Source organism: Anneissia japonica, unplaced genomic scaffold, assembly GCF_011630105.1.
Source record: "Anneissia japonica isolate Jap-2015-1 unplaced genomic scaffold, ASM1163010v1 scaffold9_len2422644_cov172, whole genome shotgun sequence".
Classification (NCBI taxonomy): Eukaryota; Metazoa; Echinodermata; class Crinoidea; order Comatulida; family Comatulidae; genus Anneissia; species Anneissia japonica.
Window position 1 is genome coordinate 2,262,458 of NW_022758107.1, and position 17,407 is coordinate 2,279,864.

The 17,407-nt window shown below is 33.5% G+C and overlaps 2 protein-coding genes across 2 annotated transcripts in view; both read left to right on the top strand.

Moving 5' to 3' along the window:
• The first annotated feature begins 215 nt into the window (after nucleotides 1–215).
• On the top strand, nucleotides 216–3,210 carry LOC117125077 (leucine-rich repeat-containing protein 15-like). The gene has a single exon (XM_033271455.1). It carries the CDS (start codon nucleotides 235–237, stop codon nucleotides 2,371–2,373), a length of 2,139 nt encoding a protein of 712 aa, XP_033127346.1. The 5' UTR covers nucleotides 216–234; the 3' UTR covers nucleotides 2,374–3,210.
• Nucleotides 3,211–12,686: 9,476 nt separating this feature from the next.
• Nucleotides 12,687–17,407, top strand: part of LOC117125143 — a 20,370-nt gene continuing 15,649 nt past the window's right edge. The window contains exon 1 of the mRNA XM_033271544.1: nucleotides 12,687–15,193. Coding sequence (XP_033127435.1) covers nucleotides 13,095–15,193 — 2,099 coding nt within the window. The 5' untranslated portion in view covers nucleotides 12,687–13,094. The remainder of the gene's footprint in view (nucleotides 15,194–17,407) is intronic.

Sequence of the window (17,407 nt, forward strand, 5' to 3'; positions counted from 1 at the left end):
CGAAAGATAGTACAAAAATTTCATTTAACAGTCTCGTAGATGTGCTGATTGGACCACATTTAATATTGTTCAAGAACAGGAAATAAAACATCAAGGCTCTTTATGGAATTTTTATTGCTATTAAGAAGTTGATTATTTAAAAGACATATTTGTGACTAAAACTGACTTTGCTGTTAACAGATCACAAAAGGCAACACAGAAGTTTTCAAACAAAAGTTTGATCCCAGCCACATCATGGATTTAAAAGCAAGGAACTTGATTTGTTATGTTGTCTTTATCATTCAGTTGGTGTCTAGTGAAAGAATTAATAATGTACCGAAGCAGTTTATAAGTGGTATGGAAATATGTGACACGTTTATATCAGCACTGGGCAAATTATGTGACTGCAGCAGACGTTCTTTTCATATTGTTCCCAAAAATGTGCCAGATGATTGTTTTATTCTAGATTTGAGCGGTAACCAGATCAGTAGCATAGAAAGGAACAATTTTGCAAGGTTTGTGCAATTGGAAAAGCTGTATTTAAATTCTAACGTTATTCAGGCGCTACATCCACATGCATTTGATGGTCTGATCAATTTAACAGTCCTTGACCTTGCTACTAACAGGCTTCTGAATATACCTCCGCGAACATTTACGGATACCAGACTTCTACAAATTTTAAACCTGACTGATAACAATCTTAGAGCTCCACCACCCGTTGGACACCTTAAGCGACTTCAGGAGTTGATGATCTCCAAAAATTCATTGAAATTTGTGACCAACACAGCATGGAATGGTTTGGTAACTCTTAGGCTTCTTAACCTATCTTCAAATCATTTATCCATGTTACATGGGGAAACTTTCAAAGGACTTACCTCTTTGGTCATCTTAGACCTTAGTCATAACAACATACAAACCCTAGCTAACGGTGCATTTATAAGTTTGGGCCGCTTGGAGTTGTTAAAGTTGGATAATAACCGCATAAATACAGTGGAGGCTAGTGCATTTCAGGATCTTCATATGCTAACATCATTACACCTGGAACATAATCAGCTGGTCTCCATCCCGTTGAGCTTCCAAAGTGGTCTCCGCAGTCTAAAAAATTTATTCCTACAAGAAAATAAGATAATTGAAATACGAAATGATTTATTTAAATACTTGATTAACCTAAATGTCTTAAACTTGAATAGTAACAGGTTGCAAATAATAGCTGGCCGCTCTTTCTTCCATTTATCTCAACTGGTCACGCTGAACTTAAAAAGCAACCAGATTAATGTTCTGCCTGCAGATGCATTTCTCGGTTTACGTATGCTCAAGGTGCTTGATTTGCGTAATAATCGTTTGAAAGATGTTGGAAATGTCATGCAACACCTGTTGAACTTGGAAACGGCTCTACTGTCTGATAACATGATCTCTTATATTCCAATGGGTACCTTTGATCATTGTGTGCATATCATTGAGATTCGTATAGACCACAATAATTTGACCTATATTCCTGAAGGAATTGGGTATTCCCCCACTGCTTCTCAGACTTTGAAAGGACTGTCATTAGCTGACAACCCGATTAAACAGATTACATCCACAAGTTTTGGCCGTTTTTCATCGTTGCAGTTACTTCGTCTAAGTAATACTCAATTAAGGAGTGTTCCCATCCGGGCTTTTAATCAGATGCCACGGCTAGTCGAGTTGTGGTTGGATGGTAACCAGTTGACTACCCTTGCAAGGGGAACTCTAGTTCCTCTGCCGCGTCTGAAAGCAATCCATCTACAGGGGAACCTGTGGAACTGCCAATGTGGCCTTCGAGATATCTGGTCTTATTTAGATTCAAGAAGTATCTCTTGCGGATCAACTGAAGCCCAACCTGTTTGCTATTCACCGTCTAATTTAGCAGGGCAGACCTTAGAAGTGGCATTATCCGGGAAAGAATGCATAGAAGATGAGAGTACATTCAGTATGATGGAGATTGACATACTAATCCCGATTACCGTTGGTGCGATTGTAATTATGTTCCTAATTGTTGCTTTTATATGCATAGCTGCTGCACAAAAGAAACCTAGTGTGTACTCTAAAGTAATGGTGCCTCCCGATGGACACACAGGAAGGGCAGTGTCATTGCCCTCCTTTGCATCATTGAATTCCATGTCAAGTTCTACTCCACTAACTCTTCCTCCTCGCAATGGTAGCAAAAGATACCACCATCAGGACAGTATATTTCAGGAGTTCAAGTTACAACCAACAAGTTTGGACCGGCAGGGGTCTTACCTATCTATTAACGTACCACTACCGGGTGGAGAGTATGCCAGTCCTTATGCCCAGCCTTGCTCACAACCAAAGGATCACCCCAGTTGGTTTCGGAGTGACTCTGGATCAGATCATAGAGAGGACATTTATTAATGGATATTTGACAATCATTATCGTTTTTGAAGAACTTTGGACATACTGTATATTTAGACTGATGTTCCTCTTGATTATACCAAACTATACTGATTTACAGTATTGTGTTCATCTTCCAGAATTGTTATAATGAGAGTATATTACCTGATGGAAAACCAGGTAACACCTGAATATCATACCATAGATAAAATTTTGAATTTACATGTGGAAATGTATAAATGTAATAAATATTTCTTGTTAATGTATAGATAACTTAATGTAATGTATTGACTAGGTTGTAAAAAATAGCAATAAAAACACTTAAATTTCAAGAGTAAATCATTATCAAATCATCCTATCTTATTTTTTAATTTCCAAAATGAACAATTTGCTTTTTAGCTTTTTATCATTATCGTTGCAAGTATAACCAGGTCTTAAAGCTACTGTAAACAATATTGATAATAATAACCGGACATTTCTGCTAAAATCAAAGCAGTACCAGTGCAGTGTACAAGCGTAGGCTACTATATGTTTTAACACTGTATGTCTAAAAGATAATATATAAATATACTGTTTGTAAAATTCTTTAAAAGAAATAGGAATGTTAAAAGTTTAAAAGCTATGACAGAGAACTACTGTAGCAATTTATAATTTCTTTATAATTTATTGTGTCAAAAAACTTTTCACTTGTTTCTTTGATGTTTCTTAAAAATAGAATGATTAAATGGACCAGTGCTTGTAGCGGAAAAATAAACTTCTACGGTATGGTGGTGACTTGTATTTAGCCTAAAAAACATCTATTTGATTAGTTTTACTTAGTGTATTTTGGTAATTTATTAAATTTCAATTAAAAGCTAATAATGTTTCCAAGTAAGATCTATGAGTAGTATTACTGACCAACATTTTTTTGTAAAGAACCTTAAATTTGCTATTGATTTTTGTAAAACATGTTATTGGAATTTTTAAATTTGTATGAGAAATTTAATTTTAAATTAAAATTTTTGAGATTTATTATTTTTATTTCATATTTGAATAGGCATGAGATGAGGCTATAATTAAAATTATGGACTTATAAAGATGGCAAATATGTAGTAAATCCTTGCCTACCCACAGGGCTCGTAGGACAGGCGCTTAATATATCCAGTTTCAGGTAGCAACAAGCGGAGAAGAGTGTGATGCCTTCTGTGTGTGGGATGCTAGTGCACCGCAGGTTATAACCTGCGGTGCACAGCAATTGGTGGTATACATTGATACAGCTGGGAATAGACTGAAGCAATGTAGATAAAGTGCCTTGCTCAAAGACACAAGTGCAATGCACTGTGAAGGACTGAAACCAAATAGTTTCCACTGCGATAAACAGTTCTACGAAGTTATAGAAAGTATATAATGAGAATGAAACCAAGTCTGTACAAGCCAAAAACAATGTACTTTCCGAATCCTTAACTCTGCCCAATAGCAGTAGCTGAAAGCATAGCTTTGCAATGTTTAAATGTGTTTGATAACATCAGGTTAAGTGATTATGACAGGAAAGTGGGAGAGCTCAGCACTGATCACATGTTATGCAGTGTAGGTGTTTAAAAACTACTACTAGTTTAGAAAATTATACCTTATTTCTGAAACTTCAAACTAAATCAGGATTATAGTCTACAATGAGTTTTAAAAGTAGACATAAAGACTGTACCCAGTGTAATAAATCCACATTAAAAAATATCTTTCGTAGGCATGATATCAGTTAAAATTCTAGTTTAGTTCTGTATCACTTTATTCCATTATTATAAATCTGTTTAAATGTAAGCCTATTTTATTGGGTAATTCAGAGCACTGTAGAAAAAGCCTTGACATACGTTATTTTAAAAATCAAGTTCGTCTCTAAAAATATTTCAAAAAAGCATTTCAGATTTGTAAAAATACCGCCTTGAGATACACCTTGTTTTGATGTTCTTTTGACATGCTTGTTCTTAATTTAATAATAATAATAAATCCTTTATTTTCTTTAATTAATTGACAACAGACTTCATCATAAGCTTCTTGTATTACTATTTTTATTGTAACTTAAGTTATTTTTCAAGAAACCTATATTTTCTATTTTTATATAATTTTTTTATGAGCATTTAATGGTTTAGTTCTTGTGTAATTTTCTTTAATATGAGAATGGTTTAGTTTGTTTGTATGCCTCCATCATGTCTGATGGCTTGTGGCTTTAATAACGACATGCCTAATCTGTAGGTCTGTAGCCAGTTAATATATTCATGAGATGTTGTCTACGGTAACCACAGATTTTTTTTCTGTCAATTCACCTTGACTTCAGGCAGCATGGTCTATGAGCACCGTCAATGTTGCCTTACATTTTTGCTTTTTCCATGCTGGTGTCTTGTTTCTGGCAACATGAGCAAAGTATGACCACATACTGTAATGTATGTAGTACAGTAATTTGATTTTAAATGCCTTATTTTTGCCATTATGTTTATTAATAAAAGTCCTAACCCAGGCCTTTTTTAGCCGCATATGCATGCTCTGAGAACTCCAAGAGATTAGTTGTCGGTTTGTGAAAATGTAAAATCCTTTTTTCTTTATTTGTACACTATGATTAGTCTAATTTCCTAAATAATGAGTTTCAAACTTAACAGTTATAGTGAAAAGGTAGAGTTCGATGTACATAATCAAAATGTCAAAGAAAAAAAATTAAAAATTATTAATTTTGGGTTTGGTGTTTTTGATGTCACTGACGATTTACTCAATAACTAAATTTAAAAAAAATAAACAGCACGTTACATTAGAAATGGTTCCCATTTTATTTTTCTTAAGATATTTTGTATCCTGATCCCATTAATGTGATTTCATCGTCCGTTGTGTCTGCAATGCTTGATATCTTTCCTCTGTAGTCCCTAAAGATATAGTAGACATTTACTAAGTCAGCAGGAAGTGATGTCCTTTGAAGATAACACTGGTCCGACATTTTGCTTGTAATACATTTTTTCAATGCTTAAGCACAGTTTATTTCACTTGATTATTAGTGGCAGTTCTACAGCATATATTCTGTGTACCACTATTCATCCATAACCATAATGACCTCTGCATCAGAGGCGGCATCAAAATTTACCCCATGGGGGGCTAAGCTGTCCTACAGAATCGTTTGAATATTTTCGACAGAGACAAGTGGGGTGGGCGCCCAGGGGCCTCTTTAGTTTTAGCACGTAATTATGCTCTTTTTTTTTTACAAAAATGAAAAAAATATTTTTTATAAATTGTTATTATCTTGTCAATCGCAAAAAAATAAATTGTCAAAGGCACCTGTGAACAATAATTCAGGCTATTTAAAAAGCTTCTGTAAAATAAAAGTAAATTTGAGGACTGATTTTAAAATTGTCGAAATTGGACATACAGCATGGGTTAGAATTATTTAGTGCATACATCAAAATATTGTTACTTACTAAGGCAGTTAAACAAATGCATTTCAGAAGCTGCTAGGAGAATGTTATAAAATAAAGATTTTTTTTAAAAAGATGGTGTGGACACATACTCCTGCAACAATAGAAATAAAAAAGGAAAGCGTAAAATAAAATAACCAAGATGATGAGCAAAATAAACATGGCTCAGGAAAGTAGGAAAGGGACATATAATAATTAACAAAAAAATAATTATTTACAAAAAAAGTTGAAATGTCATGTTGTAGATAAGACAAAGGCATAAGGTTATAAGGAGGATGGTGGTGAGGAGTAGGAGGATAAAAAAGTTTGGCTGGCAATTTATGAACAATTCCTGCTCTTCAAGGATTTGAACCAAAGATCTTGAGATAGGAAGGCGGGTGCCTCAGGGAGGCACTTATCACTAATTACTACCAAGAGGATTGTGGACCACAGTGTTTTGTCAACCTATTAATTTTAAAATTTCTTATAATTTATGAATTCTTCAAGTCAAATTTAAGCATAAATATAGGCGAAGAATTTTGGTTTGGCTGGTTTTCACTGGCGTATGTTCTATTCTAGTCATTTCCTTTTATTTGCTGCGAAGTCCATAAAAATACAGACTTCTATCTGAAAATAATTCCTTATGATCAATTGTTTACTAACCAAGTAGTATGTATTTTGATTAGACTCAGATCGACAATTCTGAACAAGCACACTCTCAAATACTTATATTAATATCAGTGGCAGACCATTGGATAAATTGCAAGGTATGCTAGGGCCTGCTACAGTAGTGAGAAGAGTTAATTAGCATATAATCAAAGACTGCGTCAAAATACGATTTTACAAATGTATATTCTTTTTTATACCCGCATGGTTGTCACAGCATATATTTATTTTAACATTTCAATTTTACAAAAACGAACATAAAAATACAAAACGACACAGCAATACCTGTTAGGATTGCTCAAAAGAGGGCGCTGTCTGTCTGGGAACCGAAGAAACAGATATAACAAAAATATCAAAATAATTATTTGTGAAGCACTTAAAAACTATAAATAAATATCATTATTACAATTGAAATTATCATTTAATATATTGATTAAAACTTGAATATAACTTGATGGAAGCACAGTTTCCTCTCTTCTAAAGGATTACTGTTCCTGTGAGTTTCTTCTATTACCGGTTGAATGAGATTACAGAACGTCTGGTAATACAAATAAGCGACTGGCAACGGAGGTCCCGATTATACAGTTGCTACTGTAGAGAAACAGCGCTTCTGCTTCAGTGTTACATTTGGTATTCTAACGCCACCATGCGGTTGGCAGAATAGGAAATTTTACCATTGTAGAGTATGCTCTCACTTCAACTTCCTCACTGGACACGCAATAGACTGATATTGAAAACCAGCCATGTGGAGTTTCTAAGCAGGTGAGAAGACGATGCGATAGGGTCGAGCAGTTTAGTTTATATCCTAGATACCAAGGCAAAGTACTGTAGGCCAAAAATGGGGGAAAAAACCAAACAATATTAACTTAGCTATTCCAATGAACAGTAGCAATCTACTTGAAAAATTAAGGCTGGCATAGAAGATTGTGACTAAGAAATGTTTAATAAAACGGAGAAAAGGTACAATAATTTTGAGGTTTTTTTTAGTTTTAGCAGGGTATGCACTGCATACGTTGCTTGCCTTGGCAGTCCGCCAATGATTACTATGTATAAACATTCGTTAGACCCAACCTTTTTTCAGCACTTAATACAATTATATTCCCAAAAATAAGCACAGTCTACACTCTACCTCATTGCTTGTACTGTTCTTACATTGAGATTGATCGGTGGATATAAACATAACCAATTATAGACAATGTTTAATGTGTTTAGTGTATTTTTTTTTGTCAAATGAAAAGTTTGTTTTAGCCTCATTTATCAGAGTTTAGTGGTATGTAAAATTTTAAGTTGTAAGTATTGACTCACTACTTGGGAGAAGCTAAGGTTAAAAAAAAGTTTGGCAAATTTACTGTAGTACCACGTACGCAAGTGACAGATTGCATTATGAAGGCTAAAAAAGACTGGCATGTACACTGCACCTGAGTGTCGTCGGCCAATGCTATTCCATAGAGAAGGCTATGTGACATGTGCGCGTAATGGATCATTGTTAATGATGATCTACTTGAGATTGGTCACCGAAAATCAGCAGACGTCATATCGCCAAGCACTCATAGACATCTGAGATGGGTTTGTTTGTATGTCTTTCTTTACTTATGATAAACAAATAAATAATCTTTGATCACTGCAGTTGCATGCACTTACTAAATCTGTAGTGCCTTTTTATGGCATTTCTCACAAAACAGTGTTATTATTTGATTGAAAATACGTCAAATGATTATGCATATTTATTTAATCATGCATATTCTAAACAATCACTTTCTTGTTTAAATACTGCTGACACAAACTGAGTACCAAAAAATATAGAAATGATAAGCAAATAAATAATCCTTTATCACTGCAGTTGCATGCACTTACTAAATCTGTAGTGCCTTTTTATGGCATTTCTCACAAAACAGTATTATTATTTGATTGAAAATACGTCAAATGATTATGCATATTTATTTAATCATGCATATTCTAAACAATCACTTTCTTGTTTAAATACTGCTGACACAAACTGAGTACCAAAAAATATAGAAATGATAAGCAAATAAATAATCCTTTATCACTGCAGTTGCATGCACTTTCTAAATCTGTAGTGCCTTTTTATGGCATTTCTCACAAAACAGTATTATTATTTGATTGAAAATATGTCAAATGATTATGCATATTTATTTAATCATGCATATTCTAAACAATTACTTTCTTGTTTAAATACTGCTGACACAAACTGAGTACTAAAAAATATAGAAATCCTCCATGTTTTATTTGAAGTACACTATTATGATTTCCCTCGATATGATGACTACACCTACTTGTATCACTGAATGATGATCTACTTGAGATTGGTCACCGAAAATCAGCAGACGTCATATCGCCAAGCACTCATAGACATCTGAGATGGGTTTGTTTGTATGTCTTTCTTTACTTATGATAAACAAATAAATAATCTTTGATCACTGCAGTTGCATGCACTTACTAAATCTGTAGTGCCTTTTTATGGCATTTCTCACAAAACAGTATTATTATTTGATTGAAAATAATAAACATAACCAATTATAGACAATGTTTAATGTGTTTAGTGTATTTTTTTTTGTCAAATGAAAAGTTTGTTTTAGCCTCATTTATCAGAGTTTAGTGGTATGTAAAATTTTAAGTTGTAAGTATTGACTCACTACTTGGGAGAAGCTAAGGTTAAAAAAAAGTTTGGCAAATTTACTGTAGTACCACGTACGCAAGTGACAGATTGCATTATGAAGGCTAAAAAAGACTGGCATGTACACTGCACCTGAGTGTCGTCGGCCAATGCTATTCCATAGAGAAGGCTATGTGACATGTGCGCGTAATGGATCATTGTTAATGATGATCTACTTGAGATTGGTCACCGAAAATCAGCAGACGTCATATCGCCAAGCACTCATAGACATCTGAGATGGGTTTGTTTGTATGTCTTTCTTTACTTATGATAAACAAATAAATAATCTTTGATCACTGCAGTTGCATGCACTTACTAAATCATTCTTTCACCTTGACTGATGGATGGTTAGGTAATTGTGGTTTAGTAAAATCTATATGTAAGACCAGACAAAATACTCAAGTGCAGTTCACCGATAGGACACATCTTATCATCAACTCAGTTTGTTGGATTCTATTTATATTTCTCATAGATTTTTTTTGCATACTGTTGCTAATTCTAATCAGTTTATAATTAATTAGTGATGGTTATTAAAAATCACTTCCAGTGAATATTATAAAACACATTACAACAATTTAAATTGATAAAAGGAAAACATTTAGAAAACTCCCTAGGGTAACATTCTTAAAATAAGTGAAAAGAGATGGGGACAGAGATGAAACAGATTACAAAGGAAAGAAGACAGAAAAAGAAAAGAAAGAGGAGACAAAAACATAACATAGAGACAAGTAGAGAAGACAAATACTGTATATCAATCAATCACTCACTCACTCCTTTTATTGCAACTATCATTGGAAAACTGCTGTTGAATTACAGGTAAAAGTTAATCCCATCAAAACAACCACTCAAAGGTTCAATATAAAAACTTACAAAATATGTCAAAAATAATAAAATTATAAATAAACTTTTATTGCGTAGTACTGTAGATAAATTATTATTGAGGATATAAAAAGTTTATTATTGCAACTAAAAAACTATTGGATGATAAATGGAAAAATATATTAATAAATGTTATTCTGACTTTATACCCAATAGCAGAAACTTCACTGTTGTACACATATTTTCTACTTGCTAACATTTTGTCACCGTTTTCTCGAAGAGACACAAACTTCAATTTCGACGAAACAACGTTTTGAGAAAAACAAATTCGTAAATTTCACTATCAAGATAATGGAATTTTGAATATTTTTTTACATATGTTTAAAGATAAAGCATTAAACAATCCAAATGTGTAATTTATTTTTCTTTTCTTAACTTTAATCAACCTGTTAATTACCGTGAAAAGTTTGTGTCTGTTTGTTAAAACGATCAGAATAAACACAGCATATGTTGTTTATACGTAGAATGAAGTTTGTGTCTCTTCGTGAAAACGGTACGCGCTGTACGCGCACCCGTTGTTCAGGCACAAACTGTATTTTAGCTATGTGTTAACCATTTAGCCCTAGCCAAGCTAGGCCTTACCTAGCAATCACAGTGATTGCAACGTCGGACGCACGTCTTTTAATAACCCAATGAAAGTTTGTGTCTGTTCGTGAAAACGAAAAATCAATTTTTCTCGGTTTGTGCGTGATGGCTAATTAGCTAATTACTGTAGTTCCACTCTTAAAAATTAAATGAAAAGGAAAAGTTTGATGTACATAATCAAAATATCAAAGGAAAAAAAAATTTTAAAAATATGATTTTTGAAGTTTGTGTCACTTCATGAAAATGGTGACGATTTGTATAATTTTTTTTTTCATGCTACTGCAGAAAAGCTGTTTTTGTTCTACAGTATTTTTCTTTCTCTTATCCTACATATTTTTTGCGCATTTTTTTCTCTGCAACTCTTCTGTCAGGCCATGCTTGAATCTTAAGTCATTGTTGAAGAAAAGCCCATAGCATAGGTGCGACTACTGATAAAAAAATTATGTTACCTCAAATGGAACGACAGTTTATTTTGACAATAAGAATATTTGTATCGTACCATATTATGTATTAAGGGCCACCAAGAGGGGAAACTGTAACGGAAAATAATTTTCAGGGGCCCTTTATTAGGGGACCCATGCCATTATTGAGGGCCTATGATAGTAATTGTACATCTCTTAATTCCAGTGGCATATATGAGTCTTGAAATGGAGGGTGGGGCTAATGGGGGTCAGCATGATATTTTTGCTTTCGTACATTTTTAATAGAGTCTTGACTGGAGGTAGGGGGAAAGCTTTTTGTAGGAGGGATTGCCCCCATTAGCTCTAATAGAACTAGATTATTGCTAACCTGTGTAAGGTATCATTACCATACACACTTTTTGACAATAATTCTGTGTTGCGCTACATTTTCAGTGAAATGATGCATTTACTTGCATACACATATCCATTTTACACCTAATAGTACACAAAAATGCCTCACTCGAACATTCACATCTCTAGAATAAAGATCTTAAAAGAATGCCCCAGGACAATAAATGCCAGAGGTCATTTATTGAAATATGGTCTAATCATTGATCTGTAACTCCCCAAAATGCTTATTGTTCAATATTATTTAAGCATTTGGGTACTGAAAAAACAATTATCTCATAACTTGCAAAACTAAGCAGTGATTGTTATTATAAATAAAAGCAGTTCATTCCACTTGGCAATAAATACTTCGATAACTTTGATATTTCTGGCTATGACATTACATAGTTTCTACAGATTATATTTCAGTCTACTTTCTTTATTTATTTCTTTAAAACCACAACCAACAGCAAAATAAATTCGCCAATAAAAGGAGGGTTATTAAACAAGAATGCAAATACAAAAACAACAAATTGAAAACGGGAAGAAACATCAAGGAAAAAAAAAAGATCATAAAATGATCAATTACAGTGCACTTAAAAATTTATGCCTAAACTGATTAAACGAATATGAAAATATATCAAGATTATTATCTTGAACTAAAAGGGAATTATATAATTTACTTAATCTACAAAATAAACCATTTTGGATGGCATTAACCCTCCCAAAAGGAACATAAAATGTGAGTTTACTTCTTAACATACGAGATGGGACATTAATAAAGAAACTTTCATATTATCAAGGAATCAAAGAATATTTATTGTCAACAATATACATTTCAGTTGCTGAAACCATGCTAAAGTAAGCAACTAATTGGTTCAACGAACCAGATATTTGAAATAGTGGATGGGAATTTTGCTGTAGGAAGGGATGGATGCAAATATAATGTAGTGCAGTATAGTATATTATAGTATATTTTAATTGTCTATGTAGAAGCTTGGGATGTTAATATTTCCAACAAGCATAGAAATAATGTTAAAGGCTCAATATTAATACACCTCAGCCATTTAAAGTGAATGTAGTATAAACTAATTTCAAAGGTCATGGAAGTACTTTGACTAATATTGTTTCAGAGATATTTTTATTTAATAAGAAAATTGTATTAAAGGAAATGACAAGGAATAAATAGTTGGGTTGTTTATATAGGTATAAACCCAATAGAGTTTCACTATTGTTTTCGTCTTGTTTTACGACAAAGGAAGTTATCAGTGGGTTGTATCCTTATACATGCAATAGTGTCCTTTTTAGGGACAAACCATTATATTCATATGTAGGTTTGGTATAACAGAACAAAACTTTTTTTTATTCATTAAGTTCATTTTCTAAATCATAGTTTTTAAGCAAGCTGATCACCATTTGATAACAATTGGACTATAATTGTAATTTTTGTTGTGATTCCCACAAATTCAGCATCATTAAATTGTAAGTATATTGAGCATTTCTGAGCTACCTGTAAGTTCATAATAGATCTATCCTTCTGTTATTCTATATTTGTATTATTCATTTAACGATTGAAAGAACCTAGAAAATCTGATTTATCATCGTTATATAGGTCTCTTGACTTTCAAATACACCATCAAATTCTGCATGTTTCCTTTTGAATGCTGGATACTATTTATATAGTGCCTACTTCTTGATATTTTTTATAGAACATTCCAAAATCTTGATTTTACAAGTGTGAAAATGCTGTTCAAATATAGCTGTTTAAGATTTTTCTTCATGTTTTTCATCTTTTGGAAGTGGAACTTTGTAAAAGGGATGGGGTTTGAATCCTGTCATTTTAACACTAGCACCAGCTTTGTCATGTGTGATTGCAGTAACCTTGGCCTGACAGGCATCACTGAACCGTTGAGAGCTGATGTTACTGTTCTGATTCTCCGCAACAATAGTTTGCAGACAATTTCTGCAGATGTCTTTGTGGAAGCTAGCAATTTGAGACATCTGGACCTATCGCATAATCAACTAACAAGCATCCAGGAAAATACATTTTCAAATCTACCTAAATTGAGACGGTTGTATTTATCAAACAATTTAATCATCAGTTTTGATTCATCCTCACTTCGAAACTTACAGAATCTTAAAGTTTTGCAGATCAATGACAACCGATTGTCTGCCATTCCAAATTTGAATGATTTAAGTGCTTTGTTAGATCTTCAACTTCAAGGAAATTCATTAAATAGCATTATCGCGACAGATTTTCAAGTTTCACGAAAGCTACAATATCTTGATCTGTCGCGTAATCAAATCCATTCCATTGGAGTCCAGGTTTTTGGAAATATGAATAATTTGGTGCATTTAAACCTGAGTAGAAATCAGCTCAGGACTCTAGATCCAGCAACTTTTGAAAGACAGGTCAGTCTTGAAGGCTTGGACATTGCTTACAATTGTTTAAGAACCTTCAACCTTACAATCTTTAATGGACTAAGCAGTCCAAAAATTAAAGTACTCAATCTTACTGGCAATGACTTGTATTCGCTGCCTTCCAACCTTTTCGAAAGACTGGAGTATCTAACCAACTTACAGGTTGCTGACAACAATATACAGGCATGGAAACAATCTTTTTTTTATTACGCAACCACTTTAGAAGTTCTTAATCTAGCTGGCAATAGCTTAGACAATTTAGACAAAAATATGTTCTCTAGGCAACAAAGACTTCGTGTTCTAAATCTTTCCAGAAACCGAATTGAAGATGTTAAAGAATCACTTTTAGACATTATGACTTTGGAGAGTCTTGATTTAAGTTCCAACAACATAAGGAAGCTGCCTACGAATCTACTTTCTGCTCCTTTGCAACTTAAAGAAATATTTCTGTCTGGAAACCTTTTAAATTCTACACCTGAATTCGCTTTTTACTTAAATCTAGAAATAATAAGATTGGATGAGAACAGGATAACAGGAATGTATAATGGTGACTTTGATAAGTTGAGAATGCTCACTCAACTTGATCTCAGTAAGAACTACATACGTGAAGTGCAAGTCGATGCGTTTAGTGGAGCAACATCACTAACTTCCATCAACCTAAGAAGAAACGAATTACAAACTTTACCAACTGAACTTTTTAGACGCCTCCAACAACTGGTGACCCTTGACTTGAGGGAAAATCTATGGCAGTGTGACTGTGTACTATTTGATTTTCTTCAGTCTCTTCCAAACATGCTTGAGTTAGTTGCCTCCTCCGAAGTCTTGTGTCGAACACCCCCCTCACTTGCCGGTCAACCGATTGATGATAGTGTACGTGAATTGTGTTCAGGTGTAGATACGCAAATAGGCAGGAATGCGCGCACAATTCATGTAATTGCAATTACTGTCACTGTTGTTGTTGTTATTGTTGGTTTCTTCTCAGTTTTATTTCTACGCTTTTGGATCAAACACAAAGGTGAAAAAGACACTTTTCAATTTGGTGTACCATCACAGGCTCAACACCCGACAACTCAAGCACGAACCGGTACCTTACCCTTGCCTCCCAGTTCTGAAGATGATAATGTGCAAAATTCAGAACCCTTTCCTTATTATCTCAGCATTGATACATTAAGACCTGATGCGAAAAATCAGTATGATACAATTCAAAGAATGCCAAACCAAAATATGTTTCATAACAATGGAGTGGACTATGGAACTGATGGGTATTTGTCAGCAAGTGAAATTGGACCATCACATTACACCCCAATGTCAAACATATACTTGCAACCCAAGAAGGTAACAGCCCAGAATGAATCAAAAAAGACTTCTACGATGGCAAATGCTATGCCTAATATTGAAGACACTTATCTCCAAAGAGTACCGTGACAGTATCATCAATCATTTGACTGTTAAGTTATTGAAAACTATTGTCTTTTTTACATAAAGTGTTGGTGGTTCTTTTTATAGTCTATAACAATTGTATTTTCTTTCATAATATGTTCGCCATAAACTGAGATCCCGACACAAGACACTCCATTACGACAAAGCATGAGGCTGCGGTAACCGCTACTCCAGAACCCTCACTTAAGTTTATGCGAAATGGAAGTTTGTTGGATATGTTGGATTGGAGTTATTTTACACAGTATGTTAAAATAAATGATGGCACAATCCACTGATATTTTCGTTGCATCATTTATTTTGGAAGTCTTGTTTTCAGAGGGCTTTCTCAGTTTACAGTGAACATATTTTGAAATAAAATAGAAAGATTAAACAAGAACATACCTGTTTGAATTTTGATCAATATTTTATGAAAAATGGTGAGTGAGATATAAACTGCCCTCCTCAGCCACCCATGTTTAAATACAGCATTTCAAGCAATATTGTGTAAGTTTTAGTTATCGCAATACCTGTAGTGGTATGTCTCTGGATTCGTTGTCTGCGCGTGTGCGTCTGGAACTCACTCACCATTATTCATAAAATAGTGATCAAACTTCAAACAGGTATGTTCTCGTTTAATCTTTCTACTGAAGTGCATGCTGTAATATAGTACAATAAACATGCCAAGTCCAAACTTACTTGGAGCTGATTTTCTTGGAAGAAATATGCTTAAAGTATCTCCAATGAAGAATTGAAAGTTGAGTACTCTTTGAGTCTTCACCATCTTTGATGCTAAACCTTAAGCTTATGACTAGCTAGGTTTTGCTAAATTATGCAATCTGCCATTTTGTGAAGTTTTTCCAGTGCTGGTTTTTATCTCTATCGATTGATTTTGTTATTAAAATGAATGATCAACATTCAATAATTTAATATTAATGATTTTTTTTAATGCGTTAATCTAACAATTGTATAATAATTACCACTAGTTTATTATGCAACTCTACAATATTGCTTATTTGTAAAATAAGTACCTCAATACCATATTTAATACATGCAATAAGTAGATTTCAGTTGTTGTCCCTTCTCAGTACAGTTAATGAATAGTAGAATAATAAGATTGTAAAAAAATATACAAAGCAATATTAAAGCATTTGGATTTAGATATTATTCCTCTTAATAACCAATTTTTTTATCGTTACAATTATTCCATAGCATACTGTAACTCCGCTCTGTACCAGGATACTGTATATTACACAGGCTGTGTATGGGTGATTCCATTATTTTGTTTTATGCTCAAGCGTAAGTTCAGTGAAAAATTTGTTGCGACATTCACCTTGTCCTTTGAATGGTTCTTTCCAAACGTTAATCATCTCTTTCCTAGATTTTTATGTACCATTCCACAATGATCCATTCCATAGTTTTTGTCTATCTTTAACAGATAGACAGACAAGGGTGAATACATAACCTTCTTGGTGGAGGTAATAATATAAATATAATAAACAGGTGGAAAAAAACAAAGAAAATATAAGATGTTGAATAAATTTTGGTTAATTTCTAAATTCTAATACAGGAATCATAATCTTCACTCCGTAAAATCATAGCCAACTACCGTAAAACTGCAAATAGAAGCCCTATGGACTTAATCTTGAGAAGAAGCCCATCTCAAAATGAAACCAGCTCTTTAGTTTGCAAAAGTAATCTCAAAAAGAAGCAGATGTGCTTCTATTCGAGATAGTGTAGGTTTCTTTTCAAGATACCATAAAACCTCGAATTGAAGCCCACTGGGCTTCATCTCGAGATGAAGCCCATCTCGAATTGACGCACCCCTCTTTAGTTTGCAAAATTAGCCTTTAAAAGAAGTCCATCTCGAAAAGAAGCCCATGGCCTTCTTTTCAATATAGCATAGGCTTCTTTTCGAGATAGTACAGTACATACACTGTACATGAATTTCAGAAAAAAAAAAAAAATTGGTTTATACAGTAGTTTAGGTGATTTAATGCCAGTTCAATACACTCCATGATATAGGTTGATGTTACCGTGACCTTATTTATTGTTTTATAGTAGAAATTCACAAAATTTACAGCATTCATTTTGAAAAGAAGTAGAAATCTTTGCATCTTTGCTTTGCAAAAGTAGACTCGAAAAGAAGCCCATCTCAAAAATGAAGCTCATCTCGAAAAGAAGCCCATCCAAAGTTTGAAGAAAAAAAAAAAAAAAAA